Raw genomic sequence first — 22078 nt, 5'->3', positions numbered from 1 at the left:
CTATTTCCATATAAGCCCTGGAATGGTGGGAACAGGTAGATCCTGGGACCTACTGAGATCCTGTCCCCATAAAACAAAAGTGCTTGACTGCTGAGGAACATCCTAGGTTGACCTCTACACATACTACAAAGAAGAGAATAAGATGTTTTCAAAATAACACTGTGGGTCCAGTGAGTTTCTTCAGCTGCTAAAGGCACTTCCTGCCAAGCCTAAGCACCCAAATTCAGTCTCCAGGACCCACAAAGAGAGGACCGACTGTTGCGGTTGTCATCTGATCCCCATATCTGCGCTTCCCAAATAAGTGCAATTCAAATTTTAAGTAGCTTCAAGAGCATCGGTGTTGCCCATCCCTGGGAACAAGAGGCAGCACTCCTGCTCAGAGACTAGGGCCTGGACAGCCTGGCATACAGAACAGAACACCACCTTATCAGAAAGCACAACAGTTTAATTCAGCAATCTCTTACAGCAACCCAGGAATCACTCAGTGCCTCATAGGCTGTGACCCATGTCCCCCAGTGCTTGTGTCTGGGTGACTCTTGGCACTGTGGCCTTCCTGGTTAATAAGAACCTCTGCTGCTACCGTCAATGGGAGTCCTGAGACTACAGGCATTTCTCCCTTGCTTTCCAGAGCTTGCCCCTCATGGTCTTTGCTGAGGTAATCTGGAAAGAGAAGGTCATGCTTCTCAGGTCTGCCCTTCATTGATATGGCTTTGTATGATCTGTTACATAAATACATTCTGCCTAGCAATATGACACAATAAATACTTTAAGTTGCTGGGTAACACAGTTGTTGGAAGGTAAGATATGTGCTTATGTGGCTTTCTCAAGGGTAGAAGATAACGTCACTAACATGTCTGTGCCCACTGGATACAAAGTGAAATCCAGAAAAGGGTGGGGTGTGTCCACCTCATGTCCTTATCAGAGTGCCAGGGAGTCAGGACCCAGGCCAGCGCAGCACTTCCTGGTAGGGTGGGTACCAGCCCTACTGAGAATCAGGCCAGGCCTGCTCACAGACAGCCCTCCAGTCACCCGTTGCTCTGTGTTGGCAGCCTGATTTGGGGACAGGTCTGATTATAGAAGGGTGTTCTGATGGGTAGCCTCATCCTGGCGTCAGCTGAAAGATGAAGCAACTGGCAGCTGTCCGCTCCACCCCAGGCTTGAACACTCCCACTAGGACAAGAGATCCCAAAGCAGCTGCTGGTTGTCAGCTCTAGTTCATCAGCAGCCCATCGGGACTTGGAGGGCCCAGTCGTCTCCACTGCAGAAGCTGGTCGCACATTTTGTTAAAAACAAGCTGTAGGCTGGCAGTCCTGCAATGTCTCATGAGAAGAGCCCTTCTTTGTCACCAAGCTGCCCTTTTAGCCAGACCACCCCGTTTGCAACAGTCTCAGGAGGTGAACTTGTGAGCAAGGTGCCTTGTGTGTATAACTGTGCCCAAACTTTTGTTTATAGTATGTGGGCCCTAGCAGTGAGCCAGAGCCTCAGAGGGGTTGGGAAGTTGGCCTTTGTAGAGGATAAAGATGGCCTGTGAAAGGGATGGCAGCAGAGTACAGCTGCAGTGTGTTAGGGTGCTCACCAGGAGGCCTACAGTTCATCTTGCTTACCCCAGAAGCAGAAACTGCTGCCAGGCCCAGGATCACTGGCTCTGAAGTCTCTAGGTCCCTGAGGCTGTAGTGTAGGCAGAGACATAGAAAATGCTCCAGGATAGGAACGCAGGTAGACAATGTATGGTCCAAGAAGGCCTGGGCATCCGTCTTAAGCGCTATAGTCATTTCCCTATATCCCTGCCCTTGCAGGCTGAGCTGGTTCCAGGTAGTGAGTGGCCTGGTGAGTTTGCTGGGCCACAGGAAGGAATTCGAGCCTGTATAGAGAGCTACAAGGATGCCAGCTCTACAGCTGGGGATTTAGCAAGTGCCACCAAGTATGCTGGATGGTCCCAGAAGAGCCAAGCCAGGCTTATGATATTCACAAATTGCTGCTGGTTCTGGGAGAGCCTGCTTTTCATCACCTCTGCAGGAATGCAGTGGCTGTGCTAAGAGGTACTGCGGTGGCCAGTGTGTGCAGAGGTCCTTCCTTCTGCACAGGGAACTGTCACTTAACAGTGTAGACATTGACCACTCTGCTTGGTGAGGGTAAGAGCCTGAAGCAGCCACTCACAGGCCCAGGAGGATAGCACTGAAGTGAGAGCCACTGCGTACTGTGAGGGAAGAGCCACTGGCATTGTCCAAGAAGACAGAGGCATAGTGTCCTGTCTGCAGGGAAGAGCATGTGTCAGTTATCTGTCTGGCCCTGCAGCAGAGCCTGCAGCGCTCAGCATGTGTAATGACCATACTGTGGCCTACTCTGCCCCACCTGGGAGAAGACCAGGCCTAAGTTCAGAGCCAGTGCTGGAGAGTCTTACACTCAAACCCAGTACATCTGGCTCTTATTCTATTGCTCTCCAGTGTTTCCATCTCAGTATATGGGAGCAAGTTCCTACTCAGGGCCCAGGTAGGGTATGAGAAGCCAGCAGTTTCCTCTGCCACAGAGCTTGACTCAGGCCGTGGACTGCAGCGCCATCATGAGCATTACTCTGCTCTGGCTGCCCCAATGTGGTCCTTGGCATCACATTCCCTGGAAACTGCCAGAATTAGGACTGAGCTCTACCCCGGGAAGTACTTCTGAGGACACAGGTAGTGCGCACCCCTGAGTTCAATGCAGCTCATGGTTCCAGCACTGCAGCCAAGCCACCCACCCTGGAGCTCAACTGTATGAGCGCTCCACACACCTCTTTGTTTCCTTTCTAGTAAATCTAAACCACAGTGACAAAAGAGACTGTCACTGAGGTTCCACATAGAATATAATTGTCAAGTTCTGTGCCCACCTTCCTCCTGACCATGGAGGGCCTGGGTGGCTGGAAGCACCTGTCTGCCACACTATCGAATTCTTGGAGGGTCTGAAAGGGAGACTGTTGTTCCACCAACACAGGCTGGGAGACAAGAGTTGGAGGGGGAATGGAACCTGAAGCTTGGCTCTCTTCAAACCAGCATCAGCAACTTGGGTGTATCTGACTGTGCTATGCCAATGGCCCTGAACACCTACCAACACTCGCCAACCCTCCTACCTACGTGGTTAGCAGAGCCCCACACACCTGTAGATAGAGGACACCGTTGACTGAGATGGTGAAGAGCTCACTGCTATTCTCCAGCCCCATCACAGTCTCCAGGGAGCTGCATCCAAGACAGAAAGAGGGTCAGCCAGTCCCCAGGTCTCACCAGCTTCACTCAGTGCACTGAGCAGCAGTCATTCAGTGATCAACACCATCAGCAGTAAAGTGCTAGGTCCAAAGCCATCATCCCCAGGAGGTGGGACTTGAACCTGGGTCCTCAGGAGGAAAGACAGGAAAGGCCTGGTTCTCCGAAGAGAAACCGAAATGGGAGGTAGCAGGTGACACAGAAAACCAATAGATTGGAAGAAGTACTAAGCCAGCTTGAGACACCCCCCCCCCAATTGATTCACACCTCCCTCCAACTATGCAGAGCACCTGCCCTGTGCCTGAACTCCATTCCAGGCAGAGGGTCATAGTCCCTGTTCTTACATGCCAAATGAGGCACACAGGGTGGACACTGCCAGCAATAAGCAGTAAAAGTCACCAGGGCAAATTCACTAGGTAAGGAGTGGGAGAGTGGCCCAAAAGGTCTTATAGAATTCCACATAGCACCTACAGATGTGGTTCTCCCTGTCCTCTGGACGAGAGTCCTAGAATCAGGAAGGGCATGTGTCATGGGTCCATGGGAGGATTAGGGTAGGCTGGGGTCAAGGACCCTCATTCTCCATTGGTAGAAATGGAGGAGGGTCTTTACACAAGAAAGGGCCAGGCTGCAGCGCCCACTCACGCGTTGTGCTGGCAGAGAGATTGGATGCAGATCAGCAGCCGCAGACGGTCCCGAGGTCTTTGTGGTCCCTTTCTTGGCTGCTCAGTGAGTGCTGAGGGGAGGACAGGTCATGGTGGTCACATGCACTCTGGCAGGGCCAGGACAGTGGGCGGTCCCTCCCATTGCCATGCCCCGGACCTCACCCACGTGCAGAGTGGCAGCGAGCGCATAGAAGCCAGCCACGGGTGCGGTGTACTGGCCGCTGGTCAGGTTCAAGCCTGGGCCGCGAAGGAAGGCTCCCTCAACTTCGGGCTACGGAGCACACGGATGAGGTCATCCTAGGTCCCTCCCTGCTCCGCCCAGCCAGCTGCGTTTCCACTCACCAGGTAGTAGACTCTGATCTCGTGCAGAGCGCGCCGCTCCACCTGCACATCCCGGCGCAGGCGACAGTGGAACGCGGCCTCCACACGTGGTGCCCGTGGGCTCTGGGCCAAGGTCGCAGCGAGCAGTGCCAACACGGCCCCTGGGTCCTGGCTCTCAAGCTCCTGGTAGGCCGGCTCGCGGGAAGGGCTGCCCGCGGCTGCTGTAGTAAGATCCTTGGAACACTGCTCCGTGTCCGTGCTCTCTCGCTGGCGTACTGCCCCTGTCACAAAGTGGTCAGCAGACCACTCTGCTCACCAGCCTTAGAGCCTGGAGGCTGAGTCTGGCGGTCCTGAGGACCTTATTGCCTGACCCGGCAGCTGCCACTTCCCCCTCACACCATCCAGCACAGCTGCAGCAGGTGCATACCCAGCACCCTTGTTCTCCAGCCTCATACCTTATTTTTGGTAAAGTTGTATATAAATACCTATTGTGGCTACACTGGAAGAAACACAAAGGTTCCTCACCCTCTGGAAGCCCATTTAAAACCAAAACAAACCAAAGGAGCTGGATGTGGAAGCAGGGAAAGGGCTCCTAGCAGTTCTCCGTGGTACAATCAGTTACAGAAGACAGTGACAGTCACTCCCCAGCAGCCGGCTGCAGGGCTGGTCCCCAGTGAAGAACAATAAAAGGCCTTCCCCCCTGAGGGTTCTATGTGCCACATTCCCACAGTACTGCCCCAAGGCAGGTAGGGCTGCCAATCAACATAGCAGGTGTTTGCTGGGTACTGAAGTCTAACCTCCAGAGATGCCCTGCTGGTTTACCAGAACATGTGCCCACAGGGTGGCACACTTACCTTTCAGCAGCAGCTGGAACTCCTTCAGCAGAACCTCAGATGGGATAAAGGGACCAGGGGGCCCCTGAGGACCAGGTGGCCCTGGGGGTCCTGGCAGGCCAAGCTGGAAGGGAAGGTAGGTTTTAAGAACATTTGAGGGGAGGGTATATGAGGCAGGCAGGAGAGCTCCCATCTTGGCCATGGGCCCTCCCCTCCTTGGTGGAGGTCCTTAGGGTTCTCACACTCCTCTGTCATCAAGCAGGAAATGAATAGGCAAGGTTGGGATTGTGCGGTTGTGGACCTCACTGGGGGCCGTACAGGGCACACTAGGCTATGTATGCAGAAGAACCCTACAGCTGCCTCTCCGGATGTGCTTCCCAGATAAAGGACTACCCTAGGCTGCTTCTGGGGACTTGTATGACCTGGGACATAACAGCAAGTCACCACTGCACTTGGTCCAGAGCTTGGTTCTGGGCCCCCTGAAGGAGTTTATACTGGTCTGGGTCAGGACCTAAGAAAAGGAGGCAAGCTTCTGCATAGAGAAGGACCCCCTCCCCACCCCCACACACATCTCAGGCCTAGTGGTCAGATTCTGGGCAGATCCTCAGTAGGGAAACCCAACACACAGTGAAGACCAGCCTTGGTTCAGAGTTACTTAGAGGAACTCAATGCAGGAGTCAGTCATCAGGTTCCTGCACAGGCCATGGCCATACTGAGAGGTTCCCATTCTGTATCATCCCAGCAGCCTGAAGCTACCCCAACTCCTAAGCATATGTTGGGCAAACCTCTCCCCCCTCCCTCTGGCCAGCTGCATACTTTGATTCTGTGGTTTTTTCCCCCCCTCTGGCATCTCCTGTTGGGGCTTGGGGGAGGGGCTCGAGAGGGGAAGGGGCACAACTACTCACCTTTAGCCTCCTGGCTTTGGACCTGCTCCTCTTCTTACTGTTGATGCCCTTGTCACTCTGCTTGACAAACAGCATCCAAGCATCCCGGGGATCCACACTGTGTGCGTGTGCACTGGTGGGCTCCTGGAACACAGCCAGCCACCGGTGCTTTGCTTGGTAGCACCTGGCCCTTGTGACCTGTGTTCTCAGAGTAGTGTCCCACCCATCCCCAGCCCATGGAGGGGGAGAGCCCAGGCTGCAGGAAGGTGGGGGTGGGGCTCGGGGACAGGTGCTCTGGGATACGTATTCCTGCTCTTCCTTGGGTGTCACTGTCCTTGGCAGTCACTGGCACCCACAACTGCTTAGGAGGTGACTATGTACACACTGGCTGACAACAGGGCCTTTGGTCCCTCCCCACAGTCAGGTCCACTGTAGTCAAAGGTCATAGCCATAGCAGTGGGGCAGAGGGGTCAGATGTCATGACTCTAGGCCACTGCATGGAATCCTTTCCTTAGCACTTCTGAAGCACTGGTCCAAGGAGCCAAGTGCTGAGAGCAGCCTTGTTTCTTGACAGAGGCCTTTGGCAAATAGGTCAATGGGCCTCGAATGGTCTGGATTCCATGTAGGGTTACCAGCTGAAAGCCATGGTTCAAGAGGCCTTAGAAGAATTCACAGGCACAGACTTCAGTGACTGATAGAAAGACCCAGGACCTCAGGACTACCCAAACCAGTGTAGGCGTCTGTGCTTGCTGGTCTGATGCCCTCAGTGGAAACCATGCTTTTCATCACAGGTCAGGGCAGGCGCGCTGACCCTCCCAGGGGACCGGTGGCCTGTGTATGGACTCAGACCACTGTTGGCTTGAGGGCAGCACCAAAAACAAAAAAACAAAAAACAAAACAAAACAAACAAAAAAAACCAAAACAAAACATAGTGGTCCAGGGCTCCAGGAGCTGGAGTGGGAGCTGGGTTTCAGCTTATCAGGAAGCTGGTGACACCTTGACAGTCCCAAAGAGGGTCCAAGGCCAAAACTCCACTGGGAAGTTTCAGCCTACTTCCCACTTCCTGATGACTGTGTTGTTTGTTTTTTTTTTTTTTTTTTTTAATTGACTATTCTGTATTTACATTTGAGATGTTATCCCTCCCCCCCCGCCCCCCCCCCCCCACCGCTCTGCTCCCATCCCGATAACTGAGCCTTAACCTCAAAAGTTTTGAAGGCTGTTGACTGGGGTTGGGGGAGGCTGCCAACAACAGGGACATTTGTACTCCGACGGAAGAAGGCAGCTGGGTGAGGCAGAAATGGACCAATGGAAGGACCCAGGGACACTTTGCAGAGGGAGCCCAGGATTGTAACCATCTCCAGCTGTCTTAGCGGATGTCTTGTTGGCCCCTGGGGTGCTAAGGACAGAATAGTTCTAGCCTGGGGTTTCCTTGTGCCGGTCCCACAGCACGAGTGAACAACTAGACCGAAACTCTTCATGAGCCTTCACCAACAGGACTGACCCGCTCCAACGAAGGCCACCAATCCGCCCTCCCCAGGCCTCTGGCCACACCCTCCCCAGCCTGCGTCTCCACCCCAGCAGTTCAGGTGGAGATCCTGGGAGGGAAGAGGCCGAGCCTGGTTACATCACTCCTTTCCCAGACGCAGTCATCTAACAAAAAGGAACTAGTCCTGGGAGCCCTGCTCGCCCACCAGTCTTCCAGTTTCACGAGGAGCAAGTTAACTGCATTTCACACCTTTCCCATTTTCTCCCACTGGCCTAGTAGAATTTTGCCGCCAGAGCCACGATACAGAGGGCGCATCCACCTAACTCTGGGTCTCACTGAGCCCCTGAGAGCGGCGTGGCGTATCCCCAGTGTTGGACACTGTAGAAAGGGGTGCCACCTTCTCACCGTCTCAGGACTCCCGGGACAAGAAGATATTGGGCTCGGTTATGTCTTACCGGCGGGCTGTGGGCTGGCGGGGCGGGCAGCTCGGCCCCGGACTGCTGCGGGCGGGCGTGGGTTCCCACGGGCTCGGCGGACTCCGGGACGCCGAGGCCCATGGCGACGAGCAGGCTGACGAAGGCGAGCAGCATGCGCGCTCCGACGGGGCTGCGGGTTGAGGCCATGCTGGCGGCGGCGGCAGCAAGGAGCACTGCTGGTCAGGTCGGCGCCTTATAACGCGCTTGAATCCCCCGCCTCGCGCGCGCCGCCCTCACTGCCGTCGCCCCCTCGCGGCTAGGGCGCGCCCTGCAGTCCCAGGGCACCCCGAGAGGAGGCGGGCGCACGATCCAGTCTGTGCACGCCACTGCTTGCTGCTTGCATGCTCCCTACTGAAACCCAGGGTCAGTGTCTCCTCTCCTAACCCTGCACCCGTGGCTCTTTAGACCCCCTTTTCTCTAAGGACAGTCACTTCACCATTCTGCGCGTCTTCTAAGCCCCCAGGCTCCCTTCTATTCTGGTTCCAGGCCTTGATGACAGGTTGAGTACATTAGAGTATTACAGCCCTCATGGTTCCTCCTTTTCAAGCTGGGGGACCTGGAGCCCTTGTAAGGCTTGCCCGCTCTTCCCTACCCCGATGTATCTGCACTGCTGGGGCCTCTCGGGTCTGCTACTAGCGGCTACAGAGAACTGACCCGGCCTGACTAAAGGGACAGATCCCTCGGATGTCCTAAGCCAGGTGTGGGGGCAGACGGAGCTCAGACTGCCCACTGCCCACCACGGGGGGCATTCAACCAGGACAGATGTGGCAAACCCTAAAAGGTTTTGAGCACACCTCTGGGTGGCTCTCCTCCAAAGAGGCAGGCCTGCTCTGCCGTGGGCTGCTGTCATTCCATTGGCTCAAGCTAAAGCAACACACCTGTGTTTCTTTTGGTGTTTTGTTTGCTTGCTTGCTTTGTTTTAGTCTTAAATTGTGTGCTCAAGCATTTATGTGAGTGCAGGTGCCCATAAAGGCTAGAAGAGGGAATCCAAAGAAGGGACTTGATTTGGGGAGCATGACCCTAAGATGTCAAGTGACCCCACTCCGTTCACAGCGAGGGCCCCAGCTGCTGCGCTGACAACCAGATCTGTTGCCATGTGAAAGTAGTTATTTTCCCAAACAACGGACTGTCCTAGTGATGTCATGGGTTCTTCCAGAGGGCCCAGGTCCAATCAGTTCTGGTGCTGGCACGGTTTCCTGGGCCCTAACTCAAGGTAATGACGCAGTCCAGTTCAGGCGCATGGCCCCAGAACTCTGGCCTTTCAGGAAAGGCTTCTGTATGTTTGCAGGGCCCCATTTGAAAACAAGGTCCCCAGGAAGACAGGGGTACACAGCAAAGCTCATAGGGCACTAAACATGGGGTCCCCAACCTTGAAGGAACAACAGCTCTTATTCGGAAGTGGAAGCCTTGGGGATGGTGCTTGCCTCTGAGTGTGTAAGTGCTGAGTGCTGGGTGACAAGTGACCTGCTCCATGGCTTCTTGCATGGTAGGAATCTGATCCTCATTCCTGGGCCCTCGTGTCATGGCCTTGACCCAGCTTCCTGGCAGTTCAGTGAGCCAAGCTTTCCCTGTGTCCCTCTTTCTTCAAAGGAAGGCCGTGGGCTGATGAAGTCATGGGCATGAAATCTCCCTTTACTCAAAGACAATGGGAGCCTGCCTGAGGCTGGCTAGCTGTGTGGTCTCCAGAGGACCTGCAGATAGCCCTGGTGTCATTTGCTATGCCTTGCACATGGATGAACCACCAGTACTCAGATCACATGACTGTCCCTAACATACAAATGAGGAGACTGGGGGGCAGAGCTTGGGAGCATCAAGGAGTCACCAAACAAAAGCAGATCCAGGACATACCATGTCTTGAAGTCAGCAGCTCTGTAGGGTCTCAAGTGCTCTTATGGGCTCTCTCCAAGTGCTCCCAGGATGTGGTAGTTTGAGTAAGAGTGGCCCCATAGGCTATATATATTGACTACTTAGTCTCTGGGGAGCAGAACTGTTTGAAAGGATTAGAAGCATTAGGAGGTGTGGCCTTGTTGGCGGACCTGTGTCACTGGGGGTGAGCTTTGAGGTTTCAGGTCTCTCAGACCTGCAGATCAGGAAGTCACTCTCAGATAAGCTCTAGCACCATGAATGACACACCACTCACTTCCACAGTGCTAAGAGACTAAACCTCTGAAACTGTACTCAAGCCCCCAATTAGTTAGGAACTTCACACACACACACACACACACACACACACACACACACACACAGTAGACATAACTTAAAGCTGTGCTCTCAGCACCATCTTGAGTCAGCATCTGCCTCTTCACTGGTTCCTGGAAGCTCTTGGTGGTCAGAATACCCTATTGTTGCTAGCTCCACAGCTCACCTCCACCAGTTGGTCCCCTATGAAGCTGGTCCCCAGTTGGAGAATTTCTTAGACTCCCAGCTCCCTAGCTGGAAGACCTTTCCTCTTGGAACATTAATTATGCCACTGACCCCAGAATGACCAGATGAAGCACAATTCAGCAAAGCTGAGAACCATGTCTTTCTCCAGGATTTCCTCCACTCACACTTGTCCAGGGATAAAGTCAGCTCTTTCAATCTAACCACTGGACAGCCTGGGATGGCATGCATGGAAACTCATCCTGATCTGCAGGCTTAAAGAGACTGGGCCTGGCAGGAGACGGGCTTTTGAAACCTTAAATTCCACCTCTAGTAACATACTGTCTCCAACAAGCCACACCCCCTTAATCCTTCTAATCCTTTCAAACAGTTCTACTCCCTGATGACTAAGCATTCAATATATATGAGCCTATGAGGCCAACTCTCATTCAAAACCCCAACACCATGGGAACATTTAGAACCCAGGTTTGAGTTCTGTCCTCTTAGAAGTAACACCTCTACCCGCTTCCCTATTTGATCTCTGAGTTGGTTCAATGGTCCCAAAGACAGGCATGAAGTCAGGTCTGGAATCAAAGTGAATCCAGACTTGCAAAATCAGGGCAGAGACTTGAGTCCTGTCCTCAGAACCCAGGGGTGTCAAGAACCACTCGGAGCCCCTGGGCTGGTCCCAGAGAAATCTGCATGTAATGGGAGCTGGGGGCTACTCAAGGCCTCAGTGGGCTAGTAGCTGGTGTTGGCCAGACCAACTCCCAATCTGCAGTCTAGGTCCTCAACAGTCTGTAGCAGATAGAGCATGCCACTTACACACAGTGAAAGTCCTTTATTGATTGTCTGCTTACAAATCTGGTGCCTTGTCTAAAGGAAATCAAGAGAGGGAAGGGACAAAGAGAGGATAAGAGGCACACAGAGAAGATGTAGAGACTGAAAAATGCACGACCTCATGAGACTACGGTCTGAGTCACACCAAATCATATCATGACTGGCAGGAGAGTCCATCAGATGTTAGCTCCACCCCGTCTCAGCAGACCACCAAAAGCAAGCTTCTGACACACCTAAGTGCCACCCCCAGAATCCCTGCAGAGCAGGGTGAGGGGTCAGGTGTGAAATGCCCTGCATATCAGATATTAACTCATTTATCAGATACCTGCATATCAGATATTTACAGTAGCAAACTTATCACTATGAAATAACAATGAAGACAATTTTGTGGTCAGAGGTCACCACACCATGAAGGACTGTATTAAGGGGTCACAGCATTAGGAAGACTGAGAACCACTCTCCTAGAGGATTCTCCACCGCCTCACTCTCCTGACCTGTACCACATCCCCTGCCTTCCTAGTGTCTCTTCGGGGGCTGCTTTCCTGGTGTCAGAGGTACCCGTGGTGGGGCAGGGCCACCTTCATCCCAGAGGCAGCTATGTAAATACTGTGCCAACACACAGAGGCTAGGGATGGAGAGAAACTGGCCTTCATCCAGCCACCTCGTGTGGGGTGAATGTGGGATCTGAGGAAAGAAAGAGAAAGGAAGCTGAGGATATGGTCAAAGAGCATGTCATGGCAAACTCTAGGGTGGGCATCAGAGCTAGAGGCCCTGGCTCGGTGGTGTTCTGGGAACTCCATTTAACTCCTCGTTTGCACAGCTTCCCTGCAAACCATGGTCAGGTAGAACAAGAGGAGCTGCCACCAAGTGGTCTGTTTTTCTGAGAGTATAGTCCAGGACCCCTTAGCTTCTTTCTCTGAGGTCTTCAGGGTCAGCAGAGCTCTCTTCCCCATTACGTGAGTCGGAGTTTCAGGGTCTCATTCTTACAACTGGTGGCAAAGTTGGTAGCCCCAGGGCTGCGTTATGTGACACTGAGCCTAGCTCATGCCCTTGATGGGGCAGCGATTCACAGTAGACAGAGGACAAGCATGGGGTCATTCTGCAGGACAGTGAGGAGCAGAGCCCAGAACTCCTCCCTAGTGCTCCTGAGGGGCAGTGGAGCTGAAAGGCTGTGTCCACTTGGAGATGTCCAGAAAGATGGTTGAGGCCCCATGGTAGAGCCAGAGACGGGGTAGGGAGCCATGGCGGGCCCAGGTGTCTCTCACGGTGTCATAGGCCTCCATTTCTACATGGTAGTCTCCGTCCATGCCTTGCCAGCGGCCACCTGTCACATACAGCAGGTCACCCAGAGGCACTAATGCACCATTCTCATGTAGGCTGTGCTGAGACTGTACCTGTGGATGATAATTGTCAGGGGCCAGTGGGCAACTGGAGGACAGAAACAAGGATGCCCTTGGCGGGTCTGGTAACCACCGCCTGACCCTGAATCCCAGAGTTCACCACGGCTCACTGTGGTTATATCAGATTCTCCTTACCAGTGAGGCCCTAGTCTCTCTCCAACCTACATCTAACAGGATGGCTCCTTCAGGCCTTAGAGTCACAGGATCCAAGTAGGATGCTGAGGGCTAAGCCCAGAGCTGCCTCCCATGGAGTCTGGGTTAAGCCTTGACTGCCTTGCAACTCTTGGGGCAGACAGATGGACCAGAAAAGGTTGGTGTTACCTCCACATGAAGGTGACAGCAGGCAGCTGCCCTGCCCACAGGCTCAACAAAGTCCAAGTAGGACCGGCACTACTGAGAGCCCAGCTTATCTGTGGCTCAGCCGGGAGGCTCAAGGGAGAAGCATCTTGGCAGGGCTTGCACTGTACCTGCTTGACCTCTACAACAGGGCTTCCAGTCAGTGGGACATGGAAGCAAGAAAGCAACTGTGGGCAAGGGGACACAGTGGGGCTCCCATCACCAGGCTGACTGGTGGCTGGGGGTAGAGGGTGGCCCCATTTCATCAGGCTCCTAGAACTGAGAATCTCGAGGTAGATGGACTGACCCAGAACATCCAGCTTAGAACTGAGGAGAAATACCAGGGCTCTGGGTCCCTGGGCTGACATTTGAGCATGCTCAGTTCCCACCCTTTCCTGGGCCTGAAGGACTGGAGCAAGGTGGAATAGTACCGGGAAGAAAGCTATTCCTCACTCTTAGCGCAGGATCCACCTGCTTGGTTGCTCTCCCACAGAGTGGGATGCTCACTGCCTCCTGGTTAACAAATGATCCTCCCTTTCTATCCACTCAGTGCTAAGCATGGATTGGATCCCAGAGAATGAAGACAAGAGCTCAAGGCAAAGAGACCTGAGAGCGACCCACAGTCACCATCTGTCCCCATTACCGCTGACACTGTGGCTGCCCTATCTTCTAGAGAAAGCCGGAGGCTTGCCTCAGTTCTGTTGGCCTCTCTGGTCTCCTCCACACACCTCTGTTCTGTAGCATCTCTGGGTGTCAGGAGTCCAGCTAGGTTCCACCAGGGGGCAGAAGGAGGGAGACCTGGGGTGGCTTACCTTTTGCCACAGGTTGGCCCCCGGATCATACACATAGACCTTCTTAGTGTTGTCACCAATGAGATACAGGGCTCCATTGAGAGCCGCACAACGTGGCGAGGACAGGTACTTGGGCAAGAAAGGAGAAGCGATGACAGTCCACGCATCTGCAGGGCACAGTGGAATGAGCCAGGGGCAGTGTCCGGTAAGGCCTCTGCCTCTCACTGAGGTGTAGCATGCAGGAGGAACGGGGCTTTGACCTGGCCACTGTCCCGCCTCATTCCCACAGGCTGCTGGGAGCCCCTGAGCCTCTGCATCTGTCTAGCCCATGTTTCCCCCACGTGGTTCTCTTCTGCCAGGTCCAGAAACCATAGGCTCCCTCCCCCAACCGCTAGAGCTTGTCACCTCAGGAATACAGGCTGCCAGGGAGACCTTCCTACCTGTCACAGGGCTGTAGCACTGGAGAGCCAGCATGTTGTACTTGCAGGCACTGGAGCCCACCAGGTAGAGGCGGCCCTGGCAGCTGGCAGCTGAGAAGTTGCTGACATACTTGAGGGCTGGACTGGCAGGAGCCCAGCTGTCCGTATAGGGATCATAACGTTCTACTTCGACTGCATCCAGGGCAGTGCCTGTGGGAGGCTATCTTAAGTGGTAGGAGTTGGGCACTGGGGTCTAGGGATAGGAGAGGGTCCTGAAAGCTTAGGGTCTGGGTTTTCAGAGGCAGCCAGGATGGCTCTTGAGCCCCAGGGAGTGGGGGTGAATGGAGGAGGTAGGATCTTAGAATTCTGTGACCTGGGTCCCGTTCATAGGCAGCAGGGCTCACCCAAGACCACACCAAGAGGTGGTATGCAGGTGAGAGGGTGGGCACTAGTCCCTAGGACCAGTTCTGGGCAAACAGGTTGAAAGGCGTAAGACTGTAGGGGTGGCCCCCAGTGGGAAGGATATGCCAATGGTGAGAACTTATGGGGTCCATGTTTCCTAGTCTAAGCTTCTGTGAGACCCTGGGGACCCCAAGGTGCCTGAAACTTGAGAGCATGCATGTTCTTTTGCTTTCTGGCCGGTCACACACACCCAGGAACACAGCAATTCTTTGAGAAGAGGAGACCCCCCCCCCCACAACTGTTAGACATTAGAAGTGGCTTCCAGGCTGCCCGTGAGTCTTATTTTAATATTCATAATTGGCACCGGGTTGTCTGGATGATGAAGCGTGAGGCTGATAGCAACACAGAGGTCGCTGTGGGTCATTCACCTCAGAGGCTTGCAGTGACCCTGAACCGAGGGCCAAGTCCCTACTTCCCGGGTGTGTGCGACCATTCCTGCTGGCCCCGAGGCTCTGAGTCCTCCACAAACAGGGGCTGGTTAGTTCCTTGCTAGGATGCCCCAGCCAGACTATCTGCATGGGGCTCATTGACCCCCCCAAAGGTGGAGAGCTCTCCCTGGAAGCATCTAGCCATGACATGGGGTGGGGATCTGTGGCTCTAGGAACAAGGGGTATGGTGACAGGGAGGAAGGCCTCACCACCGATGGCATAGATCTCCCCATTGAGTGCCGTACTGGCATGGTTCGTGCGGGCCTTCAACATGGGTGCCACAGGCTTCCAGATAGCTTCCTTCAGCGGGAAGCACCAGGCTTGAGTGGTCGACCAGGTGTCTGTTTTGGTGCCCCGTGAGCCACCTGTCACGGAGAAGAAGTTCAGTATATACAGTGGTGGCGCCTAGCACCTGTCAGAGGACTCTGTTGTTTTTAAACTTACTTATTTCTTTTAAAATTATTTTGGTTTTTGCTTGTTTTTGAGTCAGACTGGCCTCGAACTTACTTACGTAGCCAAGGATGACCTTGAGTTTCTGACCTCCCGTCTCTGTCTCGAGAGATGCCTCACTTTCAGATGTGTAGAAAGCTCTGGAAGGTCTTAGTAGACCTCCCAGAATCCTTTTGGGTGGGAGAATTTATTTGAGGGCCTGGTGTTCTACCAAGCTGACCAGGGTGTCCCTAGGAGCTCTAGGCCACTCACCTGTGACGTAGACATCACTGTTGAGCGCTGCCAAGGAGAAACCCCACTTGTGGTAATCGGGGAAGTCCGGGAGTGCCATCCACTGCCCTGGGAAGAAGAGAGAGGCAGAGGGTCAGAGTGGCTGTGCTCCTGCAGGGCCCCTGCTCCCTCACCTGCCCTGCTGTCTTTTTCAGAACTGGTGGGTAGATCAGAGAGTAAGATCAGAGACAGCTGGGGTGACCCAGTTCATTCTGTTCCCCACAGCACCAACCTGGGGCCCAGACCGGACAAGAGTAGCCCAAGGACCTAAAACATAGCCCAGGTTCTGCAGGGTGTTGTCACTCTGACCTGAAGCTCACCGACCCTAAACAAACGATGTCTCCAAAGGTAGCGGCCGTTCACTCCCCCATTCATCTATCTATCTATCCCAAGACTCTCTTCATCTCCAAGGCAGCCAAGAGATATGGAGGAGGAGATTCCAGCCTTGCAGCAGAGGAATGATGTCCAAATCCTGCCTTGGGCATGCAGGTTGTGTGGGTTTAGACAAGGCCCAGCCCCAGTTTTCCTGTCTGTAGAATGGGGCTGAACTGGGCCAGAGAGATGGCACTTGCCAAGGAAGTTGACAGTCTGAGTTTAATCCCTAGATACCACATGATAGGAGATTAACCCACGCCCACCTGTGCATCATGGCACACAACCCCCCCCCCCCATATAAATTAAGTGTAAAACACAAATTTAAAAAGGTGTGAGATGTGTGATGCATGGGACACACCCACCGGCTGTGGCTGTTAAGCCATTCTCACCGTGGTGTGTTTGGAAAGAAACCATCGTGAGACCATAGGCGTGGGAAACTCAAATCCTGTGAATGGACTCCTTGCAAGTGTCTGTGGGAGACCAGGCCCTGGGGAAGTCCCCTGGACTGTTGACTGTTTATGACACTTTGGGAACATGTAGAATTCTAGGACTCATGGTGAACCAAGAGCCTGGCACCATGAGTAGGAACGGAGTGTCCCCTGATTCATGTCTGTGTCACCCCAGAATGAGGATGGCCCAGCAATCAGCAGGCCATTGTTGCCAGCCAGCTGCTCTCTCCTGACGTCAACCCCAAATCCCCACCATAAGCCTCTGACCTGGACTGCTGGCCCTGGACTTCCTCCAGCCCGCCAGAGCTGATGCGGTGGTGCTGGCGACCCGCCTCCTCCCTGGAGCCAACCGGCCCTCATCAGTACTTTCCCAAGAGCTCTCCTGAAGATGGCCTATGGGGTACCCAACAATCCCTTCCTTAGGCCCCCTTACAATCATGGGAGGGAAGCATGGAAACCCATTTCACAGGTGAGGAAAATCAAGACACACCCAGGAAGGTTAAATGACTTGCTCCAGAGCCAAAATGGATCCCTTTGAGCTGACCCAGAACCCAAACTCTTACTCCTGGTCTGTTTGCACCCTCTTATTTTCGCCTAGAGCCTTGGTTCCCGTGCTGGATGCACAGGGCAGGAGAACCAGAGCAACTGAGGGGCCAGGAGAACATCCACCCTTAGCATTTCTGTCTGGCTAGGCCCTTTTGTCCCAGCCGCCAAGTCCTAATAAAAGTCAGAGGTGGAGCCACTTCCTCCCCATGAGGTAAGGTCTAAAATTCAGCCTTCTGGAGGCAGGGCCCCCATTCCACTGGACACCTCACTGGACATGTCTCATGTCCAGGACAAGCATGTCAGGTACTTACTGGCCTTAGTGTTGTAGAAAGCAAAGTTTCCAGTGTGGGGGTTGGGTTCCTCACCAGCCTCCTCGTCCTCCTCCAGTGCCCGTCCTCCTACGACCACCAACACCTCCTGCATCTTCTGTGGGAGGCCAGGAAGCTTCTGTGGACAGGAGCCAGGCCAGAGTGGCTAGCCATTGTCGATTCAGCCCAAGGGTCGGTCATGTGTTGTCTTGGTGCCTCTGCTTGAGGCTAGGTGGGCTTTGGTATGTGTGCACCCATACATATGTGTATGCACCTGTGAGTACCTGTGCATATCTTTATGGGCTGGACACAGTGGTCCACACCCCTCCCCCATTCACACCCCACCCCATTCATACCCTTACCCCATCCACACCCCCACTTCATCCACACCCCCTACCCCATCCACCCCCTACCTCATCCACACCCCCTACCCCATCCACCCCCTACCTCATCCACACCCCCTACCCCACCCACACCCCCTACCCCATCCACACCCCCTACCCCACCCACACCCCCTACCCCACCCACATCCCCACACCCTATCCACACCCCCTACCCCACCCACACCTCTTACCCCACCCACATCCCCACACCCTATCCACACCCCCACCCCATCCACACCCCCTACCCCACCCACATCCCCTACCCCACCCACACCCCCACTTCATCCACACCCCCTACTCGATCCACACCCCCACCCCATCCACACCCCCACCTCATCCACACCCCTTACCCCACCCACACCCCCACTTCATCCACACCCCCACCTCATCCACACCCCCTACCCCACCCACATCTCCCACCTCATCCACACCCCCACTTCATCCACACCCCATACCCATCCACACCCCCTACCCCACCCACATCCCCTACCCCACCCACACCCCCTACCCCACCCACACTCCCTACCCCATCCACACCCCCTACCCCACCCACATCCCCTACCCCACCCACACCCCCTACCCCACCCACACCCCCTACCCCATCCACACCCTCCACCCCATGGAGAGCTGTGCCTCTCAGTAGTCACCAAGGGGTTTCTCAAGTGCTCTGGAGTACCCTTGGGGTGACCAGGCCTGTCACTCTCTTAGGACCTGCCTACTGCCAGCTCACTGCCACCATGAGCAGGCATGGAATTCCATATGGGTTCAGTCAGAACTGCTCAGGAGCACTTGGTGACAGCTCCCAGGTCCCACCGTGTCCCACCTCTATCCATCATCCTGGATGGTTCCTTCATCTCCCTCCTTTCAATTCCTCTAAGTCCCAGCTCCAATGCGGACTCCTCCAGGGGGTCCTGCCTGCCTGCCAGACTGTGACACCCCTAGCATCTTCCCAGTGGTGGCCTTTCCGCCGTGCACTAGTTCTGCTTTTTTGTGTTTGTTTTTTGTTTTGTTTTGTAGTTGTTTTTGTTTTTGGAGACAGGTTTTTCTCTGTGTAGCCATGGCCACATAAAACTCACTCTGTAAACCAGTCTAGCCTCAACTCAGAGATTCATTTGCCTCTGCTTCCCACGTGCTGAGATTAAAGGCATCTTCCACCAAGGCAGTGATGGGCTTCTTAAAGATAGGGAGACACTTCCAGGCTCCTCCCCCTGGTCCTCAGAGCATTGCACACTTGGTGACGGTCTGTCAGGGGACCAGCCCTCAGGAGGGAACCATCCAAGATGGGGCATGCTGGCACTCTTCTCTCTCCATTCTAGTAGGAGCCGGGGGGGGGGGGTGGTGTGTCTCCTCCACTCCTTAAGTGGAAGTCCCTGTCCTCTCACTCACCGCACTGTGGCCCTGGGACAGGGCCTCCTGACATGCCTCTGACTCCTGAATCAATGGCTCTGTGGCCAGCAACTGTTGCACACAGGGCCTGGGCACGGCATCCAGGTGCACCAGGCTGAGGAGCTCAGGCAGGTGGGCAGCCCGGTCCTGGGGGTCATGGCGCACCCATCGCAGCAGGGCCTCGAGCCGACTCTGCTCTGGTTGCACCTGCAGCAGGTCGCTGGCCAGACAGGTGGCCAGTCGATCTCTAGGCAGCTGCAAGAACTCATCCTCTTGGGCCACTGCCTCAAAGTTCTCCCGCAGGAAGGCCCAGGCTTTGGCGGCCACACCTAACAGCCCTTGCTGTTCCCCAAACTCGCAGATGCCCAGGCAGTTGGTGGCATCTAGCTGCTGCTGGAGGTATCGGCCACAGACCTTCTGTACAGTGGGGAAGTGCAGGCGTGAGGCAGATCGGGTCAGTGCCTCCACGTTAGTCTGAGTGACAGTCAGCTGCCCTGTGTACACGAAGTCCACCAGCTGCCCCACCGCAGCCGGCTCTTCGTCCCTCAGCTCCACACGTGCCGAACAGCTCTCAGCAAAGTCTCCGGCAAACATGGCGTGGAAGTAGGGGCTATTCAGTGCCAGAAGGCTGCGGTGACAAGGCAGCTCCTGGTCACCAACCAGCAGCGTGACATCAGCCAGCTTGGGCAGGGAGCGCAGACGCTGCAGGCCTTCCAGCATGTCTTGAGCGTGTGACGGCAGATGGAAGTCCAGGTCGTCTACATTTCTCACCATGATGCAGAGTACGCAGAGACCCTTGTAGCCCACCCTCTTTCCTGGAAGTAGTTCCTGGGGCTCTCCTGGAGACCTAAGTAGAAAAGCAGGGTCCGCCATGAGAGCTAGGGTCTCATGTACCTGTGAGTCATTTTATGACTGTCTGAACATCAACCGTCCTCACCCCTGGCGAGTGCCCACCAACTAGTATTGCCAGTGTGAGCGCCATTGTGGGCACCCCACATCCTGCTCTATCCCAGGTCCTCAGCCCTATGGGTAAGTCAACTGTCGCTTATACTTTATAGCTGAGGAAGCGAGACTACTCAAGGCCGGGTAATTAGGGTAATGCAGGACCATGTAGAGAACACAAACCCTGGGCCTTCTATCTTCCACAGTGTAAACCTCCAAAGGTTAGAGAACTTCCCTGTTCCAAGAGCCCACGAGGCTTCTTTTCTGTCAGGCGCCATGTTGCTGGGCCGGCCTCCGGAGATGTTTTACTCTGCCTCATTGATTTTTACTGCCTGTCTGCATGAGTTTGCTGGGTTGACTCTGGTCCTGCTTCTGATGGCGAAGCTAAGTGTGAAGGGGATGTGAGTCAGCCTCCGGGGAAGCTCCTGAGCATGGCCACTTCCCAGGCCTCTTCTTGTTCTCACACTCAGCCTTTCGGCCACTCTGCCAACTGAGTGCTGGTATTTTACAGAGAAACTGACCCAGAGAGTTTGAGTCATCAGCCCAAGACCACAGAGCTAGGAAGCAGAAGTTGCGGAGTGGGGTAGGGGGGGAGTAAATTCAGAACCTGGCTTGAAACCACAGAACTCAAAATATAGCCAGGGCAGCGCCCCATCATGTTAAGTGTGTGGCCTGTCAGCAGATTCCTCTTCTAGACCTAACAGCATGCCTGTCTGGTATTTGGCCCTAAGAGAACCGCCAAAGATAACAGTCACTGGGCACAGTGGGCACACCTACAATCCCAAAGCTGAGGCAGGAGGATTACTAACAAGTTCAAGGTCTGCTTGGATTGCACAGTGAGGCCTTGCAAAAGAAAAAAAATTTTTTTTTCTTTTGGTAGTGCCCTCTGGGGGTGCCTCACCCAGCCTGGTGGGTGCCTGGAAAGCAGGGACATCGAAGGATGAGGGCTATCCAGTGAACTGACAAGCCACCAGGCTGGCCAGGAGCTTAAGGCCTAGGCCCCCAACCCTGATGCCCTCCCCTTCCTACAGCACTGGGACTACCAAAGGACCTACTCAGGAGGAATTTCAAGGGACAGCCTTGGCTTAGGCCTCCAAAGGGAAACTCAGAAGGCTGGCATCGAGAGCCTCATCCCCACCAGGGATCCATCCCGTTGAACCTCTCAGGGAGGCCTCTGGCTGAGGTTACTGTATGTTCGCTGAGGCACATAGGGAGGGCTGTGCCCAAGGCAACACCCACAGCAGGCCTCGCATTCCTCTCACTGCTGGGCTCTTCGGTTATCGACCACAGCTACAATGGTGCAACCAGGCCTGTGCAGGGCCTGCACCTCTCCAAGGGAGCTCTGAGATACCTGCGGACACCTGCTGTCCTGCAGTTCTACAAAGGCTGGAGGGCAAAGGGGGAGCTTGGAATCTTACCAGGGCTGCTCATGGATGAAAGGGGATAGCAGCAACGGCTTTAATACAGCCCTGCTAATGTGGCTCTGGCTGCGTTCCCAGAGTCCGGCTTCTCTCTCTGAGCCCACCCAGCTCCCAGGACCCCCTTGCCTGTCGAGGACTCTACCAAGCCTAAGCAGAACTTACCTCCTTGTAGAACCCATAGTCTTACCTGTTACTAGGCTCCCTTAGGACTCCTTGCTGAGACCGTAGACCAAAGGGCAGGACTTAAGTTGAAGTGAGGGCCACAGAGGAGGCTGCTGGGCTGGGCTGGGCTGGGCTGGGCAGGCCACGTGGGAACTTAGGGGTATTTTTAGCCTCTGTATGGGAGGAAGGGGGGTTGGTGGGGGACGGAGTGAGGTCACAGCTCTTCGAAGATTGTCCCCTCCGAAAGCCCACAGGGTCTATGTCACACAGGAGGCCTGGGTCACCCGAGCGCTGGATTGGACAGTAGGTGCTTTGACTCATCCTAGGCAGTGAGGCTGAGGTGGGGGAGTTGAGAATGTCTCCACACATGCAGAGTGGAGACAGCAGGAGCCCGTGCTGGCATGTGAGCAGGCCCCCTGACACCTGCGTGTGCAGGTAAGAGAGACTGAGATTC

The 22078-nt window shown here is 54.6% G+C and overlaps 2 protein-coding genes across 2 annotated transcripts; both read right to left on the bottom strand.

Annotated features, from left to right (window-relative positions):
• Positions 1–1955: 1955 nt before the first annotated feature.
• On the bottom strand, positions 1956–8042 carry ERFE (erythroferrone; the record flags this gene model as incomplete). The annotated part of the gene is made up of 8 exons (XM_080933226.1): positions 1956–2252; positions 3131–3209; positions 3876–3966; positions 4058–4166; positions 4238–4497; positions 5071–5173; positions 5955–6077; positions 7875–8042. 8 exons carry the CDS (start codon positions 8040–8042, stop codon positions 2154–2156), a joined length of 1032 nt encoding a protein of 343 aa, XP_080789352.1. The 3' UTR covers positions 1956–2153.
• Positions 8043–11082: 3040 nt separating this feature from the next.
• Positions 11083–21749, bottom strand: KLHL30 (kelch like family member 30). The gene is made up of 8 exons (XM_080933491.1): positions 21650–21749; positions 19100–19946; positions 17334–17469; positions 15635–15721; positions 15142–15297; positions 14064–14252; positions 13645–13790; positions 11083–12490 (listed from the first exon to the last, which is right to left on the bottom strand). Exons 2-8 carry the CDS (start codon positions 19871–19873, stop codon positions 12233–12235), a joined length of 1746 nt encoding a protein of 581 aa, XP_080789617.1. The 5' UTR covers positions 19874–19946; positions 21650–21749; the 3' UTR covers positions 11083–12232.
• Positions 21750–22078: the final 329 nt, after the last annotated feature.

The sequence above is a fragment of the Micromys minutus genome (genome assembly GCF_963924665.1).
Source record: "Micromys minutus genome assembly, chromosome: 19".
NCBI lineage: Eukaryota > Metazoa > Chordata > Mammalia > Rodentia > Muridae > Micromys > Micromys minutus.
This window is presented reverse-complemented; position numbering and strand designations above follow the sequence as displayed.